Source organism: Numenius arquata, chromosome 19 (genome assembly GCF_964106895.1).
Source record: "Numenius arquata chromosome 19, bNumArq3.hap1.1, whole genome shotgun sequence".
NCBI classification, from domain to species: domain Eukaryota; kingdom Metazoa; phylum Chordata; class Aves; order Charadriiformes; family Scolopacidae; genus Numenius; species Numenius arquata.
The window spans coordinates 1,776,238-1,798,758 of NC_133594.1; the positions used below are offsets into that span (position 1 = coordinate 1,776,238).

Genomic DNA, 22,521 nt, shown 5'->3' on the forward strand with positions numbered 1-22,521 from the left:
CCAGAGGATTTGTGGGTCTCCAACTCCTGTTCAAAAGCACCCACAGCTCTGTGGGCTGTAGTTAAGGCCCTTCTTCAGGCTTGGGTCCATGGGCTGAACCTTCTCCCGGTGTTAAATGGGTGCCATGAATAACTGGAATGCTGTTTTTGTCCTAAACTTTAGCAAGGGTGAGGTGGCTACAACATGGAAAACGAGATTCAGACCCTCCTCAGCCTCGAGGCAGTCCTGTCGCCCACCCCTCAAGAGGGCGACCACAAAGTACACCCAGACCTTGATTTTCCTGTTGTTCTGCCACTGCCTCAGACCCAGCTCTGTGGTGTCCCTGTCCCCACCTCATGTGCCACTCCCACGTGCTGTGGTCCCTTTCCTAGCTCCATGTGTTCTTTTGTGTCTCTTGTGGTGACAGTTCTCCTAATGCCACCTCAAAGATCACACTGGAGACCATTCTGGTCTCACTTTTCCCATTGCTATGTCTTTCTTCTCACATGCATCCTGGTTACCCAGCCCTTTCACCTAAAATCTGGTTGCTTATTTGTCCAGCCTTGTTGCTGCTCTGGATATCACCTTGTGGGGTCACTGCTCCTGCCTTGTGTCCCCAACCGCATTCCTAACATTGCCATGGGTTTTTGCGTTTCCTGACCATCTCTGTTGGTGCTTGTATCTAGGATCTCCTGTTGCAGCCTCACGCTTCGTGCTGGGATCTTGCTGGGCCAGCCCAGCTCCCCTGTTACTGTCTGGCGTGTTGATTTTTGGTGTCAATGTCCACATGCCACCCATGTGTCATGCAGAGACCTCTCCCCATGCTGCCTGGTTGATCGAATCTAGGGATGGTCAGAGAGACCATGGTCCAAGGTCACCTAAGGGAAACCTTCTTGTGGGGCTCCTGCACATGTGTGGCATGGCTGTCCTGGTACTGGTCCCATCCATTCACCCTCCAGCAGCTCTACTGGGGTGGTTGGCCATCTTCTCAGGCCAGCAGCCCTGCTCTGCTTTTTCCAATCTTATGGCAGTTGGTTTCATGTGAAGACATTGCCTTTCCCCACGTGTGTTGTCCGCACACACTCTTAGCGTGATGCTAGCAGAGTTGCAAAGGCAGGATCATTGTTAATGGTAAAGAGGAACGTATAGGGAGGAGATGACTGGGGCTTAAAAGCTCTCCTAAAACCCCAAAACTGATAGCAGCAGCATGAAGTATTTGAATTGTAAACAAAGCAAAAACCTTTTAAGAAGTGATCAGAGTCCTTTCTGCTGAGCATTTTAATCAGCGAATTCTGTTTGGTCCAAACTGGAGCTCCATGTGTTGTGTGTGCTTCAGAGGAAGACTGCTGTGTTTGGGGTGTCTCAGGTGCAGAGAGGTGCAGAGAAATGTTCCACCATCATTCTGGAGCCAGAAAAATGGAAACCACACTTTCCAGCCTCTGTTTCTTCAGGCTTCAGATATTGTCCCAATTAGGAGTTTTGCTGTTTCCTCCTCGAATTCCTTGAGGAATGCTAGGAGGTACCATCCAGTCCTCCTGGCTGTTTCTGAACAACTTCTGAGGGTACTTTTGCTTTAGGATAAATCCCCTTGTAGTACATAGAGAGTGCATCATACACACAGCTATGAGTCTTGATTGTGACCGTGGAGTTTCTTGGCGCGGTGCTGGGCATCTGTAACGGGATTCCTGCAGCAAACCCAAAGGTCCCACTCCGAGGTAATGATCTGCGAAGGAACCAGTTAAAACAAATGCTTGTTTCAGTTGGGATCTAGAGAGGCTTGCAAACATGCCAGGCTTCCATAATGGATCTCTGGAGGGAGAACAGTACCTGGAGGAGCTCCAAGTCCCACCTTCTTCATGCACATCACTAAAGAATAGCTCCCTCCTGTGCCCACTGTGCTTTTCTCGTAGGCCCCGTGCTGGGGCTGCGGACAGTGCGGGGTCACCATGAGCCATTCCTCCGCAGAGAGATGGATTGGCTTTTTAGACATGGCATCTGCTGGGTATATTGGGGAAAAAACTGCCCTCTTTAGCATTTCTTAGTGAATTTTTCAGCAAGTAGATTTTTTCTTTTTTTTCCACTCTCACAATGATTGTAACAGGATTTTATTCTCCTGCAGCCAGCTGTTAGCAATTAGCAACTTGATCCATTCAGTCCTGAGAACAGAGTTTAACGCTTTCTTGCCTCTGTGAGGATGTTGCTAATCCTGTTCTTGCTGGTTTGGGGCTTGTGCTGGAGTTTTGGCACTTTCTGTGTATGTGTGGGCAGGTCAGGAAGAAAGGCGTGAGTACAGCAAGGGACTCTAATGCCGCTGAAAGAGCTACGAAGAGAACTATAGAGTTGTCTACCCAGAAAAAAAATCATTAGGAAGATGATTTTCAAGCAGTTTGTCCAGAGGCTTGTATTTAGTAGTGTATTTCAGTGTGTTCTAGCGCTGGGAAGCGTGCAGTTTGGGAATCCAACCTACTGTTAGCTGAGATTTAGACTCGGCAGAAACCAACATCAGTAGTTCTTCAAACTGCGGTTTCCGGCAGCACGAGCTCCTGAGGGGAGCTGAGGCTCCTCTAAATTATGAGGCAGGGGTGAGAAACACTCTTGGTGACCTTGCTCAGGGAAACAGCAGCTGCTATAGAGCACTAGAAGATGAGAAATTAGTGTTTGCTCCCTGTGTGCAGCACCTCTCGTGGGACTCCCAAACATGAGCTTTGGTGGTCCAGGACTGGGAGCCAAGTGTGGTGGGAAGAGCAAACCCAGCACAGCCTGAGCCCAGCTGCTGGAATCCCTGCGTAGGGCTGAACTGCTGGAAATAGTGTGTCACTGCCATGTAGAAAGGTGAGAATTTATCTCCCCAAACTGTGGCCACCTGGGAATGATAAGGCTAGTCCAGGCCAGCCATTTAGGTTCCCTTTGTCATCCATGGAGATATACACATCCCAAGAGGATGCATCCTGCTCATCTTGGACACTCTTTAGGCAAGGGCCAAATTCAAAGCCAGCTTTCATAGGCACAGAGCTGCAGACAGGTGAGCTCTAGAACCAGTTTTGAAGGTTTCCTTGTCTTTCCTGGAGGCCAGGCTGGTCTCTATGGCCACACCTTCCAGTTTTGGCTTGCAGTTCCCTCAAGCCACACCATTTTTAGCTTGACCCGCTGACCTCCATGTGCCCATCAAGTCCTGAGAAGCCCCTGGTTCACAGGGTGCTGGCTGCGGCAGGGTGACAGAGGACTGCTGGAGAGGGTACAGCAAAGGGCTATGAAGATGATGAGGGGCCTAGAACATCTCTCTGATGAGGAAAGGCTGAGGGACTTGGGTCTGTTTAGTCTGGAGAAGACAAGACTGAGGGGGGATCTGATCAACGCCTATAAATACTTAAAGGGTGGGTGTCAGGAGGATGGGGCCAGTTTTTTTTCAGTGGTGCCCAGTGACAGGACAAGAGGTAACGGCCACAAACTGGAACATGGGAAGCTCCACCTAAAGATGAGGAGGAACTTCTTTCCTGTGAGGGTGGCAGAGCCCTGGAACAGGCTGCCCAGAGAGGTGGTGGAGTCTCCTTCTCTGGAGATATTCCAAACCTGCCCGGAAATGTTCCTGTGGGACCTGCTCTGGGTGACCCTGCACTGGCAGGGAGTTGGACTGGATGATCTCCAGAGGTCCCTTCCAACCCCATATCATTCTGTGATTGTGTGTGCCAGCTGTCTGTGGTGCCCCAGTCCATACCTGTCCTCCAGCACTGGTCGATGGCTCAGTGGCAGGAGCTGGTGTGGTGCTTGGGCATCTCTGTGTGACTTTTCCTGTCCCCAGCCCATTCCCTCTTCCCTCCTGTTATCTTTTACCTTCTGATCGCTGTATTCAAGCGGTTCAATGATGTGGCAGTACAATAGGTGTGATTTAAAACATGGCCTGAACTTTGCATAAAGCAATTGGGCACTTAAATTGTGGTGTTTGGGCTGTACCTGGTCGAATGAGATAATGTTGCTCTTTGTGCTACACATCACAATATTATATTGCTGCGATATTGGTGGCCATTGTCATGACTTGTTCCACGTCGTTTTGAGAGGATGACAAACTTTGCACAACTGCTGTTTTTTCAAAAGACAAAATCCTTATGCTAAGACTCATCTCAGTCCTTTTTACTCAGGGCAGTAGCCGATCCTGACTGTGAGCTCTTTGCTGGTGGCAGAGGATGGGGGCTCCTTCATGTGCTGGTGGTAGAGGATGGGTGCTCCTTCATCCCCGGGCTCTGCTGCAGCATCTGCCTCCCTGCTCTTGACCCTTCTTTGCTGGGCTTCTGGACCCAATGCAATGCCAAGGCATTAGAACACTTAGTGATGTCTGGAGTTGCTCTCATATTTATTTTCTTCAGCTCAACGGTGGGCTCTGGTCATCTCCTAGTGATGTACGATTGCTGTTTCAGTGCTCCCTAGCCACCCTTAACCCTGGCCGAGTCAGAGGGAAACCTGAGGGTGGTTTTTGGTAGGAGCCAAACTGTGCCTTTACAGATGCCTGACCCTCTCCCTGTTTGCCAGGCTGTTTCTGGCCTGTGAAGGGGTCATGAGGTCATGAGATGAGTGCATGGAGTCTATGTGGACTTGTCCTCTGCCATCTGAGGACTCCAGCTGAGAAGTCACCTGGGAGAGGTCTCCAAGCTCCTGTTCTTCTGCCAGGGTCTCCTCAGTGACTTGCAGCTCAGTTCAGTGGCTGGTGCAGAATGGAGACCCAGGGGAAAGATCTTCTCTAGCCCAGACTGCACCCATGATAGCCCAGCTGATCTGGGCAGACAACTGAAAGTCTGAGAGCTGGGACTCTTTAGCCTGGAGAAGAGAAGGCTGAGGGGAGATCTTATTCATGTTTATAAGTATCTAAAGGGTGGGTTGAAGGAGGATGGAGCCGGACTCTTTTCAGTGGTTCCCAGCAACAGGACGAGGGGCAACGGGCACAGGCTGGAACGTAGGAAGTTCCATTCAAATATGAGGAAAAAAGCCTCTTTCTGGTGAGGGTGACAGAGCCCTGGAACAGGCTGCCCAGGGAGGGTGTGGAGTCCCCTTCTCTGGAGATCTTCAAGACCCACCTGGATGCAGTCCTGAGTGATGTGCTCTGGGCAACTCTGCTTTAGCAGGGGAGTTGGACTGGATGATCTCTAGAGGTCCCTTCCAGCTCTGACAATTCTGTGATTCCATGAACGGGGGCATGGTCAGGGCACCCCATGTACCACCAAACAGCTCTCTGCTGTTTTCCATCGCTTTCTCCAGGAACGTGCTTATAGGTAAAGCCTTAATGTTCATGACTCTTTCCTTTCTCGCATCCTGTGGGAGAAGAGTCTCCTCTGGTGCTGAACTCTCTGGAGTTCCCTTTGCGAATCCTGCTCTGGGGGCCTCCAGGGCACCCCCGCAAATTACCTGCATGGATTAACATCCACCAGGTCTGTCTTCAAGCTCTTTACAAAATCTCTCTCTGCGTGGCTACAAGAAGTTTCTGCTCTGTTGTACGTGCAGTCTGTCACGGGCTGGTGGGAATTGGTGTGTTTGCATCGGAGATCACCCCTCTCCATTTCATGGGGGGGGAAAACCAACCTTGGATGCACACGCAGCTTGAGAGTGCTTGGGCAAAACCTCTTCTCCGATTGCCAGACCCTCCTGCTGAGATATGGGCTGCCTTTTCTCTCCCGTGCTTTGCTTTTGCACGCTCACCACCCAAGATGCGGCAAAATCGCAGAACCTTGTGGTCACCCTGCTCCCAGCCTTGGCCAGGGGGCTCACATGGAGCGCACGAGGTGACTGAAGCAGGAGGGGTCCTGGCAATTTTAAGGTCTTTTTTTGAGTTTTCTTGCGTTGTTGCATGGCTTGGCACAGCATCCACCCATCATTAGTTTCCCCTCCTGCATGAGCATTTGGCTCTTTTCCCAAGAAGGCCCTTAGTTGTTTTTCAGGCTCAGAGCCATCTTTTCTGACGGAATCCAGCAGGGACAATGGCCAGTAGCAAATCCTTAGGAAAGAGAATAAAAACAGGGCAAGCCTCAGTGATTCTAACCCTGATTTAGCTTCTGGGCGTCTAGCAATCTGTGGCTGGGGGTTTTCCTGAGCCAAAGGTTTTACCTTCGGATTTAAGAAGCCGTGGTGTATCTTTCTGTTGTGAATATATCCAATTGTTTTGGTATCCACGGCAACTCACAGCTGTGACTTGTACAGTTTAATTATGTTGGGTGGAAAAAACACAGCCTTTTGTTACAAATCTTTGAGCTAATGGCATCTGATGCTCTGTCATTCCTTTATGTGTGTACGCACTGGCATAGTGATGGTCCCTTTTTTATCCTCTCATCCTTTACTAACAAACCCTAACATTCAATTTTGTCTTTTTACTACCACTCTGAGGATTCTCAAGCAAACACCCTCTGGTTCTGGCAACTTTTCATTTATTGATTCTGTTTTCTTTTCGCCTGACACTTCAATATGAGACGGAGCCTCTAACCTGCCTTCTGTAAAGCTGTCCTCCAGGATGGGAACCTCCCGAGGCTCTTTGTAGTGAATGTGAACACAGAGAATTCACATAACTTTGCTGATGTGACCTTGTGTTCCTGTAGGTGTTATCATGGCTTTCCACTAAAATTGCCAGCGTTTAAGCCTTTTGCTATTTTCCTTGTTTCCAAACAGGAAATTAAGTGTGCTTGCATGTGTGAGTGCACATGCTCTTTTGGCAGCAATGGGGACATGTTGGGAGAGATTATTTTTGCCCTGTTTTAGACATTTATCTCCAGGTTGTGTGACAAGTTCCAGAGGACCCACTTGGCTACTTGGAATAGGCAGCTAGTGCAGTTAGAGGTGGATAAACCCCACTTGGGGAGCCTGGTTGGACTCTCCAGGTTTGGTGTAGATGCTGCTTCAGTTCTTGTTAATATAATAAGGAAAGTGAAGAATCGATGGGGGGAGAGATTACTTCGCACTGGAGTTCTTTAAGAGCAGTTAAAGAGAGTATGTTTGCACAGCAGTCATGGCAGCTGAGCTCCTAGAAGCTGAACTGAATGAATAGCCTTCGAGATGGTATAGGTAGTCGGGCAATCATTAGTTCCTCACTAAGCCTCTGATCAGGTGATGGGTCAGAGTAGGGCTGAGGTTAAGGTGCTCTTGAGGGCATGGAAGATTGCCCAGCCTGTCCTGAGGCAACCACAACAGAGCAAGTCTGCAGCACAGAGAAGTCCTTTCTTTGGAGGACTCTCATCTTCTCTCTTCGCTTTGTCTTTCAGAAATGTAGATGGCAGCTGCTGGCTTTGAAGGACTCGCACCCGTCTGACCCTGTGCAGCACCTCCGATTGCTACCATGATCTTCTGCATGCTACTGTTGGCCACACTGCCTGAGCCATCTGGCACCGAAGTCAACCCTGGTAGGGAGCTGCCAGGCTGGGAGAGGACTCTAATCTCCCACCTTTCTTATGGTTATTCTCAGCCTTTCTTTGCCCTCTCATGGTGAATGCATATAAATGTAACGAATGCATGTAAAAGTCCTAGTTAACATAGTTCTTGAATGTCCTCCTCTGGACTGAGTTGGCCAGTCTGCCTTGACATCTGTGCTGGAGTGAAACACTTCTCCTGACTGTCCCAGGAGGGCTGAGGCACATGGATATACTCCTTTCTCTGCCGACCCAGGGGGGCCGTGCTCTCACCAGGCCTGTCTTGAGCTCTGGTTATCTCTTCATGAGATTGACCGTGTGGCCTGCAGAGCAAACTTGGCTATAGACTGGCTCAGAGATACTGTGCTCACTGTGGAAAGTAAATTACCAGTTAGCAAAGCGTAAGCCACAGCTCTCCAGCTGGCAAGAGGGATTGTGGAGAGAGAAGTGTGGAAGGAAAGGTAGAAAACCCTACCTGGCCCAGAGCTAGGGGGGGAGACAGGGACATGAGCCTGTAAGTCCCTGTGGAGGGCATGACCTCTTATCCTACAGGATTTGGCAAGTTATAATCATGATGGAGATAAGCAAGATAATGGTCTGCAATATATTGCAAAAATCTCTGCAATGAGATGGTTTGAGCTGGAGACAGTCTGTGAAATAAATGAATCTAATCCTTTTCCAGCTTGGCTGAAGAAGTGGTGAGGCAGCAGCGCTCCCCTGAAGACCTTCCTTGGCTCAGCTGGGTCTGGCTCTCTTTGGAGCCCTTTGGCTGGCTATGACCCTGCTCTGGCCTGTAGATACCTGCAGAGGTTTGATGTTGGGCTGCAACCAGCCAGAAATGAAATGAGATTTGGGGGGACCTCAGCAGGCACCCCGGGGCTCCCTGTTATGCAGCCGTGCCCTGCACTGTACCCCCCTCTCATGTCCAACTTTGAACTGGGGTTGCCATCTGGATCTTATGGTTAAAACCTAGTGGAAGAAGAGGGGAGATGGCAGCTAGAGAGTCAGGCACAGGCAGGTTCCCTTTGGTGGTGGTAAGCACAGGAGGTGGCACACCCAAAGGTGCTGGAATAGCTCCCCCCCCATCAGATGCTGAGAGGTGGGGTGGGCTCTGAGCACAGGGCTGTGATCCCACCCTCCTGTGGTTATCTTTTTCACCAAGAAATAAGCTTGGAGCTTTGCTCACACTGCTCAGTTCTGCCTGTGACTTCCTCAAGCAGCTCTGCATTCTCAGCTCCCTCTCTGTCCCAAGGGGCCATGCCCTGGTGTTCCCCCCCAGACTCCAGCACACCCATAGCCCCACTGATGCTCCCTGGCTGTGATGCCCACAGGCTCCATTGATTATCTTGATCTGATCTGCTCCAGGAGGGTCTGAAGCACCTCCTGCGTTGGCTTCTAAACCAAAGGGACTGCTTTGTGGGTGATTTCAGACCTGTGTAGGAAGGATCCTGTGGAGTCCTTTTGCCCAGCATCAGTTGTTTCATTTCACTGAGAAGTCAGCTGTGACATTTTTCTGAGCCTCAGTGCAGGTGAGTATGTCCCTGAGTGCATAGTAAAGGGTCAGGGATGTCTGAGCAGAAGTCCTGGTGGCACCTAAACAGAACCCACGGATGGTTTTGTTCGAGAGGATGTGCATTTTGGTGAGAGCCTCATGCTGCTTGTTTTGATGAGAGCCACAGCCACCCACAGAGTGCATCCCTCGATGCCAGGGCCACTCTGGCTTCCCTCTGCTGGCCCTGGGTTTGTGAACTAATGAGTTTTGTTCAGGACTACAGTAAGTCCCGGCCCCCAGGGTCCTTCCCAGCAAGGTAGCTCTCTGTCTGGCATTGCTTGACCTTCAGATAAGGTGTGACCAGACAGGGCTCCCACTGCAGAAAGACAAAATCATTTTCTGCTTTCAGATGACAACTCAACCCTTTTGGAGAATCTTCAGATATTTGCCCATAGTTCAGCAACATACTAGCTTTCCAGCCATCGATCAGATTGTACTGGTCTGTGGTGGGACAGGTAAGAGTGAAGACAGTTGAGGCTAGTTTGGTTTACTGAACTTACTGGTCAGTATCAGAGCAAGGTTAGAGCTCTTGGTTGGCTTCTAACAACCACAGTCATCGTGCTTGATCCCAGCCAGACACCAGTTGCCTCCCAGTGAATTCTCCTGTAAAGAAGCCTCTTAAGAAACCTCAGACGTATGCATGAACGTTCTGGGTGAGACCAGAGGCCCAGCCAGCTTGGTGTCCTGGTTCAGGAAGAGGGCACAGATGGGCAACCACACAGCAGGGCTTTACCCCATGCGTGCTCTCGGCTCACTGCAGCCGGCTGCTCAGGAGCTTTCTGAGCTGGCACTGGTGTATTTCTCCATGGTAGCTCTGAGTTTCTCTAGCTGATTGTTGAACCCATGTGAACCTTTGCCATTTGGAGCGTTTAATAGATTTAGGATGCATATGTTTTTTTTGAACTCTGCTACTTGATCTTTTGATGCCTCCTGGTTCTGTTTTTTTTTTAGAGACAGTAATTGTTGAGGATATAAATTATTTTTGTCATACTTCTGTAATCTCTTTTGTCATGATGAGGCTGCTGATATTTTCCTTTTGCATCATCTGTGTTGCCTTCTCTGCCTTTTGATGGGAGAAGGAAGAAGTAAGAGCTCTATTCCATATCCAACTGGCATCTCACCATGCACACCAATACAGATAGTGGTGTAATGGTATTTTCTAGTTTGTTTTGTATTTATTCCCATAACTTGCTTTTTTTTCTGGTATCATCAGCAAACACTGTCATAGAATCATAAAATCATAGAATCATAGAATCATCTAGGTTGGAAGGGACCTTTAAGATCATCTAGTCCGACAACCTCACCAGTCATCTCCTTTACAAGGTTATTTAGAAATATATAGAACATCATGCTTCCATTGACACTGTGCCTGGCAGCAGCTGCAGCCAAACCCTGCAGACGTTTCTACGCTGAAATCTGGCAGGTAGTTGTTCAACCTGCGGTGGCTTATTCTGTGTGGTGGTAACAATGAGGTGGGTTTCATGCCCCTGTCTTCTCTTGTAGCCTCTGAAGCTGGTGAAGAGCTTTATCCAGGTTTGATACAGGGGCAGCAGTCCTGAGAGAGAGAAAGGAGGGGACCCCCAGGCAGTGCCCTGGCTGAGGGAAGGGCAGGCAGAGCTGCTGGCACGGCGATGTGCCAGTGAAGATGCCAGCTGCCACGCGTGCCACCCTGGAGTGACTGGAGCATGTGCTGGCACTTGGCTGTGTCACTGCAGACAGGGGAGGAGCTGGGACTGCTGCGAGCTCAGAGGACAAAGGCCAAAAATCTATAGGAAGGACCATTTCCTTTTTTGTGGGACTTGCCATTGACTGTGTTTATGTCTTTTAATTGTTTCATGATTTAATCCTATATAACTTTCTTCTTAATCTGTTGTTGATGTCAGTCTGGCAAAAATATCTTGCTTGCCTGTTTTGAATACCGAGCCTTAATGAATACATTAACATTTTGAGTTTTCTGAAACATCTCTCATATTCCAAGATGCGCTTAAGAACTTGTGTCAGGGGAGAGAGCTTGGCCAGCTTGGATTTGTGAGCCACATCTGCACCCTCTTTGGTGTATTGAGCTTGTCGAGCTCTGTTGTGTCTGTACTCCCTGGAGGCACCAAGTTTGAGAGTCTGGAGAAGAACTGGAGAGAAAAGCTTGCTCCGCTTGGGGCTGGAGGCAGGGACCAGAGCAGGATGGGGCTTGGGCTCAAGTGGAAGCTCTAACCTGCAGAGACGCGACAGAGCAGATATTTCCATAGGCTATCTAGTCCTCTGTAATAGAAGCTGTTTAACTTCTCACTTGCTACTGGACCATTGAAAATAATAATAGTTCCTGTTTGAATGCAGGTCAAGCATCCAGTTTATTCCAGGAGAGGAAGAAAAAGCTTTAACAAATTCTTCCTTTTTATGTCACATCATTATTGATAAATAATTTTTCATTGTAAAATAGGTCATGCAACCAGTAACAGTATGGTTTTGGATTTCATGTTCGTAAGATGTTCCTTTGTAAAGTTTTTGCCTTGCCAGGACTCTGCTGAATGATACTAACTCTGAGTGTATTTCATTGCTTATAATTGGAGTTTATGGTAACTATGAAGTATTTGATGCATTTTATTTGCATTCTCTGTTTTATCGCTACCATGTTTATTCCCTAGGCATGATAGCCTTTTAATTAAATTTGTCTGGCAATTTAGAGAGAATTGGTACTGATATATTTTTTTTTTTTCCTTGCTTGTGTTCCTGTTTGCAGCTATATGCCGTTACCCCTTGGGTATGCACGAAGGGACGATACAAGATGAAGACATCACTGCTTCTAGCCAGTGGTATGATTCCACAGGACCCCAGTATGCACGGTAGGTTAGTCTCTGGCAAAGAAATGTAATACTTTTTCTTGTCTAGATATCCAGGATGTTATGAAGGAAGAAGTTCCCTCACCCTTAAAGAAGCCTATTTGCTTTGCTTGTTCACTGCTTCCACATTAAATCTAATTAGTGCTCAGTGAAGGATGAAGAGGCAATGGTCATGGTCACCAGCTGTGATAGAGGAAATTCTGATTTGACATTAAGGAAAAAACAGTCTTTCCCTATCAGAATGAAGCGGTGGGACAGGTACCCAGAGAGGAGCTAAGTCTCAGAGTTTGAAGGTTTTCAGGACTTGGCTGTACGAGGCCTTGAACAATTCACTGTTGCTGTGGAGTTGGCCCTGCTGTGAGCAGGAGATTGGACCAGAGATGGCTTCTGACCCTTGTCTTCCGTGAATAAATCTCTAATGGATTTGTGGCTTACAGGTCAGATAGGGACAGTGTCCCTGGGATTCTTGTAGAGCGCTTTAAACTAAATCATAGGAAATCATTTACGAGGATGAACTTTTCAACAGCATCCTATTGAGGAAATGGGCTGTGTCCACTTTGACTCAAAAACCCGGAAACTGCAGGGTTAAGGAAATGTTAAAAAGCAGCTAAAGGATTTTCTTTCCGTGTCAAGCAGTACTACAGTCTTTCTCGGAAGCTTGGCTTTTCATTTCTTGGTCATTTCATTTCTCTCGAAGCTATGAACTGAGGATTTGCAAATACTTATAATGGTAAGTTTCCTTAGAATTGTTTCTAATGATGGTATCAAACAGTTTTGGTGCAAACCATATGAATTTCGGGTTAGCTATGACACTTATGTTTTTATGATTAATTTGGGCAATCCCAAATCATAGAATTCTCCTAGTGGTTGATTTATTTTTTTTTCTTAGTCTGTGGTAGACCAAAGGTTCTAAGTGTCATGTGTCAATGGAGTTTGAAGCCTGTGGGTCTGAAAGCTGGAAGACTTGTTTTAGTCTCCGGGGTATGGCTTATCTCCAGCTCTTCAGGCATCGTTTGCCATCTGTTCCCATCGTCTCAGTGCCAGGGCAGCTGGATGTCCACAGGGCGAAGACATGAAGGCACCCTCCAGCTGACTGCGTTTTGTTAGAGGTCATAGTTGTCCTATGGGGATGTCTGTCCCTGTCATTTCACCGTCACCCTTCCTGCCTTTCTTATATCTTCTCTTACTTGCCACTTCACTGTAAGAAAGTCTTGCGCCAACAGCTGACCATCCCGAGACAAAAACTTTCTCTAGCTTGTGCCTTGACCTTCGGTGTCTCCTGGGTACTGCCTGCCTTGATGCTCGGGCTGAGCACTCACCGATTCATCAGAGATGGGATAGCTGTCCCAAAGACAAGGGCACCTCAAGGGCTTGTTCTTTGCTAAGAAATCACTGCTGCTAAAAAGCCCACATGGTCTTTTTGTGTCTGGGTAAATTTTTCATCTTTCAAACTCTCACCACCTTGTGGCTTGCACAGTTGAGCCCACAGCAGCCAAGGTAAGGCAGTGTTTCCTGTAGTGGCTCCACCTGCTGATGGCTGCAGCACTCTGCTCGGCACCCCATCTCCAAGGATAAAAGCATTAATCTTTGCAGCTGGTGCCACGATGTTCAATTTTGAAGCAGAGACCTTCACATCATACACCTAGCGGTCTCCTGCATGAGCAGCTCTGCTGAACGAAGTAAAGATGAAAGTTGTGTTGAGATGACCCAGAGTAATTTGTAGATGGGCAAGAGCTTTTCTTTCTGAAATGTATTTTTAAGATAGCTCCTCTTTGTGCTTGTTAGAGCTGTAGGAGGCGGTCAGACCTTACTGTATGGGGTTTAGGAGAAGTGAGTATGCACTTCACCAGCAAGGTGCTAAAAAGCATTCAGTGTGCAATTACCTACTGAAAAGAGCATCGTTGTTTCCAATCAACATGAAAGTCTGGGTCTGGGAAAGTCATTACTCCAACAGTTTGTGTTGGAGTAATATTTGAAACGGAGAGAGTTGTTGTGAACAGAGAAAAACTGCCTACAGGACTCTGATAAGTCTCAATTGATCATCACCCCAAAGGGGAGAGGTATTTGGTAGCCAGCTATCAGGTCTCACTTGCTGATTTGTTTTTTTCTCTCAATTCTCAAAGTTTCAAGGTGTTCCCTCAGTTACTGGGAAGGCTGGATCCTTAGAAGTGGCATTTTTTTAATGTGTGTGGTTTTTCCCTCAGGTTACAAAGGGAAGAGGGGGACGGAGCCTGGTGCCCGGCTGGCTTGTTGCAGCCGGAAGATGTGCAGTTCCTTCAAATTGACCTGCACAAGCTCTTTTTTATCACCTTGATTGGGACTCAGGGACGACATGCCCGTGCCACAGGCAAGGAATTTGCCCGTGCTTACCGGATTGACTACAGCCGCAACGGAGAGCGCTGGATTTCCTGGAAAGATCGTCAGGGCAGGAAGGTGAGTGCCGTAGGAACCGAACTGTGGAGCACACAGAAGTCAAGTCATTGAGAACTAGACTGTAGAAAGCACATCCTCTATGTACTGCCTAGTGCATCAGACTTTATCCCGACTCTTCTCTGTCAGGTGTTCAGCATCCCCTGCCTTAGTCCTGTGTTTGCTGTGATGATAGACTGTTATTCCCCTGACCTGATCCCCAAAATCCCAGCCACTGCCGTGACTGAAAACTGTGGCTCTTCACTACCTTTCTGTCCATGTTCAGAACATCATGGGAATGTCCCTCTACCGGCCAGACACTTGCTTCTAAATTGGAAGCTGCCAAGCAGATGCCTGCTTTGGGATTAAAAACGAGGGAAGGGGTGGCAGGGAATGGAGATGGGTTTCTGGATGTCCGATGGCAGTGTTTAATGTAGGGAGGAAGCAGTTTAGAGGGTAGGAAACGTGCTGAGAGCGCATGCTCAAAAGAAGCTTCCCCACTTACCACTGTTGTCTCCTGCTGTCCCCAGATCTGAGCACACAGCTCAGCCCTAGCTGGGCTCTGGGTTGTGTTCAAAAGCCTTTATTAAACTTTCCCTGGGCAGGAGTCCCCTTCTCTCACCTGCAGCTCCTCTGACCTGCTCACCCTGCCTCAGGTTGGCTTGTGGAGTCTGAAGACATAAGCCAGGCTAGAAAAGGTACTGGTGTGGTGATGTTTTCTAGCACTGGGGGGTGTCTTGGAAGTCACAGTGGGGTCTATTTATCTAAATAACACTGTATTGCAGTGTTAATTAATAGCTTCTGGCTTGTTCATGAATTATTTGCTCACTCAGACCTTTGACTGGCTATTTGGCCGTTATTGTTATCTTGCCCGTCCCTCTTGTTTTGGTGTGTGCTACAAAGGCTGTGTTTGCAGGATGGGAGGGGAGGTTTAAACTCCATGGGGCTAACTGTTCTTCGTCGGTACTTTCTTAGGTGAAGTCTGTCCATGTCTCGAGTTGTATCAGAATTCAATTGGTTACACATCCACAAGCTGCTAAATGGCTTTTGTCTCCCACCCCAGTCCTGTGCAGAGCAGTGTTCTCGGGCACTAAGGACTGTGTTAGTGTCAGGTGTTATGATTTAGCGTGGGTCAGTTTTTGAAAGATCTCCCTGTTAGGCCATAATAAGGTAATATAGCATCATACACATGCTTCATTTGAGCCATCCTCTCTTCTATTCTGTATATGTGGAAGTCCACATATATTCCGTCGGTGTGTGTACCTGTTCCCCATCACATGAGACCAAAAGGGTTTCCCTCCTGGTATCCTTAGAGAAGATGCTTCTGCTCCTCTGCTGCTGCTGTTCTGGACATGACATACATAATGGGGTGCAATTCCTGCCCTTTCAGCTCCTCTGTAAAATTACCTTCCGCAAAACATATTTTTCAAAATGTGTCACCAGTATCTATTAGCAAATGTGTATTTTAAAAGCGCTGCTGTCTGGCCAAATAATTTGGTTAAAAAGGTCCTATAAAGTCATTTCATTCAAGCCTTGGACTGAGGTGCAGATGAAGATGCAAGATCCTAATCTACTTATTTGTATGCGCTGGGGGTGCTTTTCCAGTCCTGCAGTTGATAGATTCCAAATCACTGAGACTTTTGAGTGTGACTGTGTGAGCTCATCTTGGCATCTCTCTGTCCATGGAGATCACATAAATAGTTTCAGTAAAAAAAAAAAAAAAAAAAAAAAAAACCAAACAAAAACAAAATGCCAAACCAAAACCCAACCCTTTCTCTATGTTGTTAAGTTTTAGATCTCACAGGTTGTTGCTGCATCATTAGATATGTAGCACATGCAGCTCCTCACCAAGAAAGTCACCTCCAGCTCTGATTTGCTCAGTAAAGGCAAAGGCTCAGGTTGCTGTCCCTGTCCCCTCCTCTCTGACACCAGTTAAGGACGGTGTTCTCCACTGGCACTAATGTTCCATGGTGCAGCACTGTCCAGTCTTGGTCTCTTAGTGGCTTCTGGCATCAGCCATCTACAGTTGTTCACCAGCAGCACCATTTCATTCCTGGTGGTGTTGGGACTCTTGACGGGCATCAGCAGTTGCCGGGACTGGAAGCTGGTGCTGAGTTTGTTCCGCACATGTCTGTCACTGGGTTTTTTGTCCCTGAGAAACCGAATGTGCTCAATAGCAGCAACCCCACCTTGTGGAGGTGCTGTGCAAAGTGCGTCTTCATCTCTCGGAAGATGTCCATCCAGGACAAGCAAAAATCTCAGCTCTTCCAATACAGAGCTAGCACAAATCTACTTTTTGCTGAGGGGGACAGCTGAGTAAGTTTTTCCTCTTACTCTGTCTATGTAGGACTTTTTGGCTTGACATACCTGCCACCCCCAAGATTCCCCAACAAATGGGCAGCTCCAGAGAATCTGTTCAACTCCTGTATGAAGATGTGGGATATTCTGCCTTATGTTGCCTCCTCTTGGGTTTTATCTCCTATCAGCAAAGTCTGGTGGAGCTGGCTTAGATGGAGCCCGCACACTTAACAATTCAGACTTTTGATATCAAAAGTGTTCTTATTGTGTTTCCATAGGTCCATATCCTTTAAAAAAAAAATCTCTTAGGCACTTTTGGCCACTGCTGGGGGATTGACAGCTTCAGCTGTTTCCACACACCGACTGTCAAAATAAATAGCGGGCTGTTCCCAGAGCAGTGGTGAAACTGAGGGGGCAGGAGGGGTGAAAGTCCCTGCCGTGTCAGGCTGTATTTCAGTGGGATGGGGTGACCGAGGCAATGCTGAACACTTCTGTTCTAAACATCTGCTTTGCAGCTACTTGCACCTTCATCCCCCAAACGCCGCAGCACCTCTGGAATTTTGTTGGCTCATAGAAAAAGGGCATCAGGACCCTCTGCCAGGTAACAAGTGATGAGAGCAAGTGCTCAGTTACCTGCTATTAGAGTGTACGTGGAAACTCACTTGAAGAAAGAAGGTTACATACAAGTTACTGGAGCTTTCTGCAGTGTATCATCCACATGTACATTCATCTCCAGCCTGCCTTTCTCCTCTCCCTCAGAATAGTGCCTGGTATGGGCCTGCAGTGGACAGGAGGTGACATGGCAGCACCCTTCACCCCATAAGCCATGTACCAGGTAGGAGGGGAGCAGCAGCAGCTAATCCTCTGCAGGTACTGCATGGGAAAGCTCCCCAGTCTCAAATGATGGGGGACAAGTACACCACTGTACAAATGAACAGCACGACAGGGAGAAGTTGCTGGTAAGGATCTCTCTTCTCCAGGTGATCCAAGGCAACATCGATACTTATGACGTGGTCTTGAAAGATCTTCGGCCTCCCATCATTGCACGTTTTGTGCGGGTGATTCCTGTGACGGAGATGCCAATGACTGTCTGTATGAGGGTGGAGCTCTATGGCTGTGTCTGGTATGGTAAGTAGCCATTCCCATGCCTGTCACTGGAAAGTAGTCCTTAAACAATGCTGACTGGGACTCACCTGCGTCCCCACGTATGCAGAGGGAATCTCAGGCCCACGGAACTGCTTCTGTTGGTCCACATCATAAATAAAAGGATCATATGGACAGAGATGATGGAAGGCTGCTGCTGCTGTATTTCTGAGGTATATGGCCTTCTTTTTTAGATGGTTTGGCATCCTATAGCATCCCTGAAGGAGGGACAATAGCGGCTCCTGGCTTCCCCATCGTTTATCTGAATGACTCGACCTATGATGGCTACCAGGAGCGCAGGTGGGAGAAGTCGTCCTGTTCTCTCTCGGTCACTGTGCAAATTCTCTTCTTTCCTACTTACCTTGTCACTAGTATCTTGTATCCCAAACGCTTCTTTGAGGTCTCTAGAGCTGCAAGCCAGCCTATTAGTTCCCCAGGGCATCGTGGCTTCATTATTCCAGGCCCTTTGACACATTGTTAGTTCCCCTTTTAAAGGAGGGCATGGGCTCAGGATGCATCAGATCCATTTTCCCCGGCTGCCAAAGGCTGGCAGGGAAGAAATGATTTTTTTGTTATTAGAGGTTGTTGTTGCTGTTCTCTTTAAAGAGAAGAATGTGTCCTTATACAACTGAGTGCTTTCTTTGTTCATAGCTTCCATCTTTACATGATGTGATGACACAGTGCTGATGTGTCTGACTGCCTTAAAGCCCTCATTGCTCTTGGTCTCTAATTGTGACCGTATTCATTCCACTGATTTCTTTGTTGGTTCAGGTACAGCCTTAAGCTGTTGTTGGTACTGCAGATTATAAGGTGTTGCTACTCTTCTCTTGCCCCAGATCAGAGTGGGAGAGCTGGCTGGACCTTTACCTCCATCCTAGTGTCCCTGGAGCAGATAAAGGTCCTTCCCCTCTTCGTTGCCTTTGTTCCTTCTGCAGTTTGATATGGGAAATGCATTCTTTAGCAGATTGCATCTTAAACTGTTGTAGGAGGTCTCCAGGGTAAACTGGGCATCCAAGAAAGTGTGCAACACCTGAACTCTAGGCCTGCACTTGGTATCTGTGAGCTTCTGGACAGATTTTGAGATACTGTTTTTGAAAACAAAGCTCTGATGGACTTGAAACAACTTGGAAAACTGCATCACTCCCTGTGAGAAGCTCCAGGTCAGCAGAGGCACCACTACCAATGTGGCCTGAGAGGATGGTGGCTCGTTACTCACTGTAAAGATTTCTTGGGTATGATGCTTTTCCAATTTGGAGTCAAAAAGCCTAAAATACCTGGATTTTGACAGCTCGTTACAAGGTGTGTTAATTTTTCACATCACGGATTAGTTGGGTAGGGTAGCATGTTATTGACATTTTATTGACATTTTGAGGTGTCTCTGTTTTACTCAGTACTTGTCTCTTACAGAAGGAGAGCTCATTAAGAGTCTCTATCTGAAATGTTAAATAACTGCCTGAACTTTCAGACATTTAGTGTGACCACTTTCTTTGCTATAAATACAGATTTGAGTGTGTTTCAGTGTCTTGAAACCTCAGACAGACTTGGGCATGGGTGTCCTCTCGAGACACCGTATCTCTGCCTGTGTGGGAATGTGCCTAATAAGTGACCTGACAGTGTCTCCTAAGTGACCCGGTGTCATCCATTGACTTAAGATGCTTAATTATATGTCCTGTTTCAGTTGATATTCGCTTCCTGAAAATGTTTAACGTTGCCTATAACTTTTTCATGCTTAGAGGTGATTTTTGTAAACTTACTTGTGTTCTATGGTGCTGGAGGTTAAAATAATGGGGTGAAAAGTACATTCTTCACGCTTGTGGGATGTTGCAAGATACTGGGTAACAATGTCTTTATATGTTAATATCTGATGCTTTCAAGCTGCATTGATATAGTAGGGATTGGATATTAAAAAAAAAGGCTTTTGCGTGCAGAAAGGTGTAGGTGCTACACTTGGCTGTCCAGCAGTAACTGAGGGAGCTGGGTCTGCTGGGAGTGTCAGGGAGCTGCAGATGTAGACACAAACCCCAATGTGCTAAGCAAGGACTTTTCAAACTCCTTAACCTCGAGGTCATGTCCCTGACTGGCCTGGGAGCAGGAGTCGGCCTCTTCCAGCTGCTAATCCTGTTCTGGAGTTCAAAGGCACACATACCTGTGCAAATTCTAGTGTCAGGAGAGCTCTCCTGGGATGGACTTGCAGAGCTTCAGTGCACACAGCAGCCCAGCCCAGGTTGCACACACCGCCAGAGGCAGCTGGATGGAACAGGTCCAGGCAGCAAGTTCAGGCACTAATACAGCTGAACTGTTTGCATTTTCCCTGCTGTAGGACAAGGGACATGGCAGGGATGGCACCCAGAAGGGCAGGTGAGTCAGGAGTGTCCCACACCTGACACCCTCTGCTCTGGGACTGTGCTGGGAAGCTGTATAGGGGGCTCTGCATCCTCAGTTAGGAAGCAGAATGAGGCAGGGTCCTGGGCAAAGAGCCTGATCAGCCTTGGAAAAGGAGCCGATAACGCTCCCCTCCGTCAAGAGGAGCTGGGTGAGCTCCCCATGGTCTCGCTGCTTTTTCCTGCTTTTCTGTGCCTGTCTGCAAAACTTTCCCTACTGGTTCCCCCAGGACAGGATGGAGCAGTTCCTCCCATGCAGCTCCGTGCTGAAATGCCGCAATTAAAGCTGTTTGGAGAGCACACAGTGTCATTTTCTGTAGTCTGTTTTTGTTCTCAAGAGGCTCTGCTTGTAGCTTGGCTTTGCTGTCCATGCTTGATATCAATACAAAGACTTCTGCCTTTTCCCAAGCAGGGGAGATTTTAAAAGCCCAGCCTGAACAAAATAAAAGTGATGTGTAATAACAGGGAATGAGTTCTGGTCCAGGATGGGTTAAGATAAATAAATGAATATTATCCTGGTACCCATTGAAGGACCCGTGTGCTTTCCCACTTGAGCTCTACTGGCTGGATTCTGCCTAACTCTTGGTTCTTTCTCACTAGGCACTTGTACGGTGGTCTGGGCCAGCTGACGGATGGTGTGCTGGGACTGGATGATTTCACGCAGAGCCACCAGTACCGTGTGTGGCCAGGCTATGACTATGTTGGCTGGAAGAATGAGAGCTTCAGCACGGGCTGTGTTGAAATGGAGTTCCAGTTTGACCGACCACGAAACTTCACCTCCATGAAGGTAGTCAGCGTCATCCCTCTCCAGCAGCCTGGGTCCAGCTTTGGGTCTGGGTGCTTCCAAATATCCCTTCTGCATCCTCTTTACAAAGCAGGAGGATATGAGGAGCCTTGACAGCAGAGTCCACCACAGGCAGAATTTGAGCAGGAGGTGTCCCAAGTTTGTCAATGTAGAAAGGTGAAGCAGAGGAGCACTCACCTCTCCAGAGCTCAGGGAATCACAGAGTGGTTTGGATTGGAAGGGACCTGTAGAAATCGTTTAGTTCCAACTCCCCTGCCCTGGGCAGGGACACATCCCACCAGACCAGGTTGCTCCAAGCCCCGTCCAACCTGGCCTTGAACCCCTCCAGGGATGGGGCAGCCACAGCTTCTCTGGGCAACCTGGGCCAGGGTCTCACCACCCTCACAGCAAAGAATTTCTTCCCCAGATCTCATCTCAATCTCCCCTCTTCCAGTTTGAAGCCATTCCCCATTGTCCTATGGCTCCCCTCCCTGATCAAGAGTCCCTCCCCAGCTTTCCTGGAGCCCCTTTAGGGACTGGAAGGCTGCTATAAGGTCTCCCTGGAGCCTTGTCTTCTCCAGGCTGAACCCCCCCAACTCTCTCAGCCTGTCTTCACAGCAGAGGGGTTCCAGCCCTCGCAGCATCTTCGTGGCCTCCTCTGGCCCTGCTCCAACAGCTCCATGTCCTTCTGATGTTGGTGGCCCCAGAGCTGGAGGCAGCACTGGGGCGGGGGTCTCCCCAGAGCGGAGCAGAGGGGCAGAATCCCTTCCCTCACCCTGCTGGCCACGCTGCTGGGGATGCAGCCCGGGGTGTGGTGGGCTTTCTGGGCTGCCAGCACACGTTTCTGGCTCATGTTGAGCTTCTCATCCACGAACACCCCCAAGTCCTCTTCAGGGCTGTTCTCAGTCCATCCTCTGCCCAGCCTGGATTTGTGCATGGGATTGCCCTGACCCAGGTGCAGGAACTAGCACTTGGCCTTGCTGAACTTTGAGGTTTGCATAGGCCCAGGTCTCCAGCCTGTCCAGGTCCCTCTGGGTGACATCCCATCCCTCCAGTACGTCGCTCTCCTTTCAGTATTCGGCTTAAAGGGATAACAAGCAGCCGCCTGAAGTGGTTGTTGGGCACCTGACTAGGATTTGGGATGTAGGCTACTTACTGTCCAGGGGCTGCCTGACCCTTGAGGTAAAGCAACGTGCTTCCGTTTTCACCAAAAATTTCTCTGGATGCCTCAATCTTTGCTTGTTCTGTGGGAAATTTCTTAAACACACAGGAAAAGGATGAACTGAACTTTCAGTCTGTAGTAAACAGAAGAATCTTTTAAAAAGGATTGGTGGCTTTTCTTGTAGAGATTTCAAATGAAGGGGAACCCACCACATCCTTAAGTAAATTGTTTTGGTGGTTACTTACCCTAGTTTTATTTTGTCTATTTTTAACTTGCAACCATTGGCTCTTGGCCTGCTTTTGCTGGCAAAAAAAAGAAAGATTCCTGCCTTCTCAGAAACTTTCCTGCTTCTACACTGTGATTAAACCACTCTCAATTTTTGCTTCAGTAAACTAAGTGGGCTGAACTTCTCAGCGCCTTCCCCGTGAGATCCAGGGTCATTCCTGTAGCTATCTTCCAATCCTTTCTTTCTTTGCCACTATTCTTTTGGAGGTATAGAAACCGGAACTGAATGCAGGTTTTCCATCAAACTGCATAAAAGAATGGTACCACTTTCCTCCTTTTGGATGATTTTTCTTTGTTTATGAATTTTGTGATCAT

The 22,521-nt window shown here is 48.1% G+C and overlaps 1 protein-coding gene across 1 annotated transcript in view; it reads left to right on the forward strand.

Moving 5' to 3' along the window:
• Positions 1–7,288: 7,288 nt before the first annotated feature.
• Positions 7,289–22,521, forward strand: part of LOC141473551 (discoidin domain-containing receptor 2-like) — a 33,190-nt gene continuing 17,957 nt past the window's right edge. Inside the window, exons 1-6 of the mRNA XM_074161105.1 lie at positions 7,289–7,352; positions 11,645–11,747; positions 13,949–14,177; positions 17,432–17,579; positions 17,789–17,894; positions 20,576–20,762. Coding sequence (XP_074017206.1) covers positions 7,289–7,352; positions 11,645–11,747; positions 13,949–14,177; positions 17,432–17,579; positions 17,789–17,894; positions 20,576–20,762 — 837 coding nt within the window. The remainder of the gene's footprint in view (positions 7,353–11,644; positions 11,748–13,948; positions 14,178–17,431; positions 17,580–17,788; positions 17,895–20,575; positions 20,763–22,521) is intronic.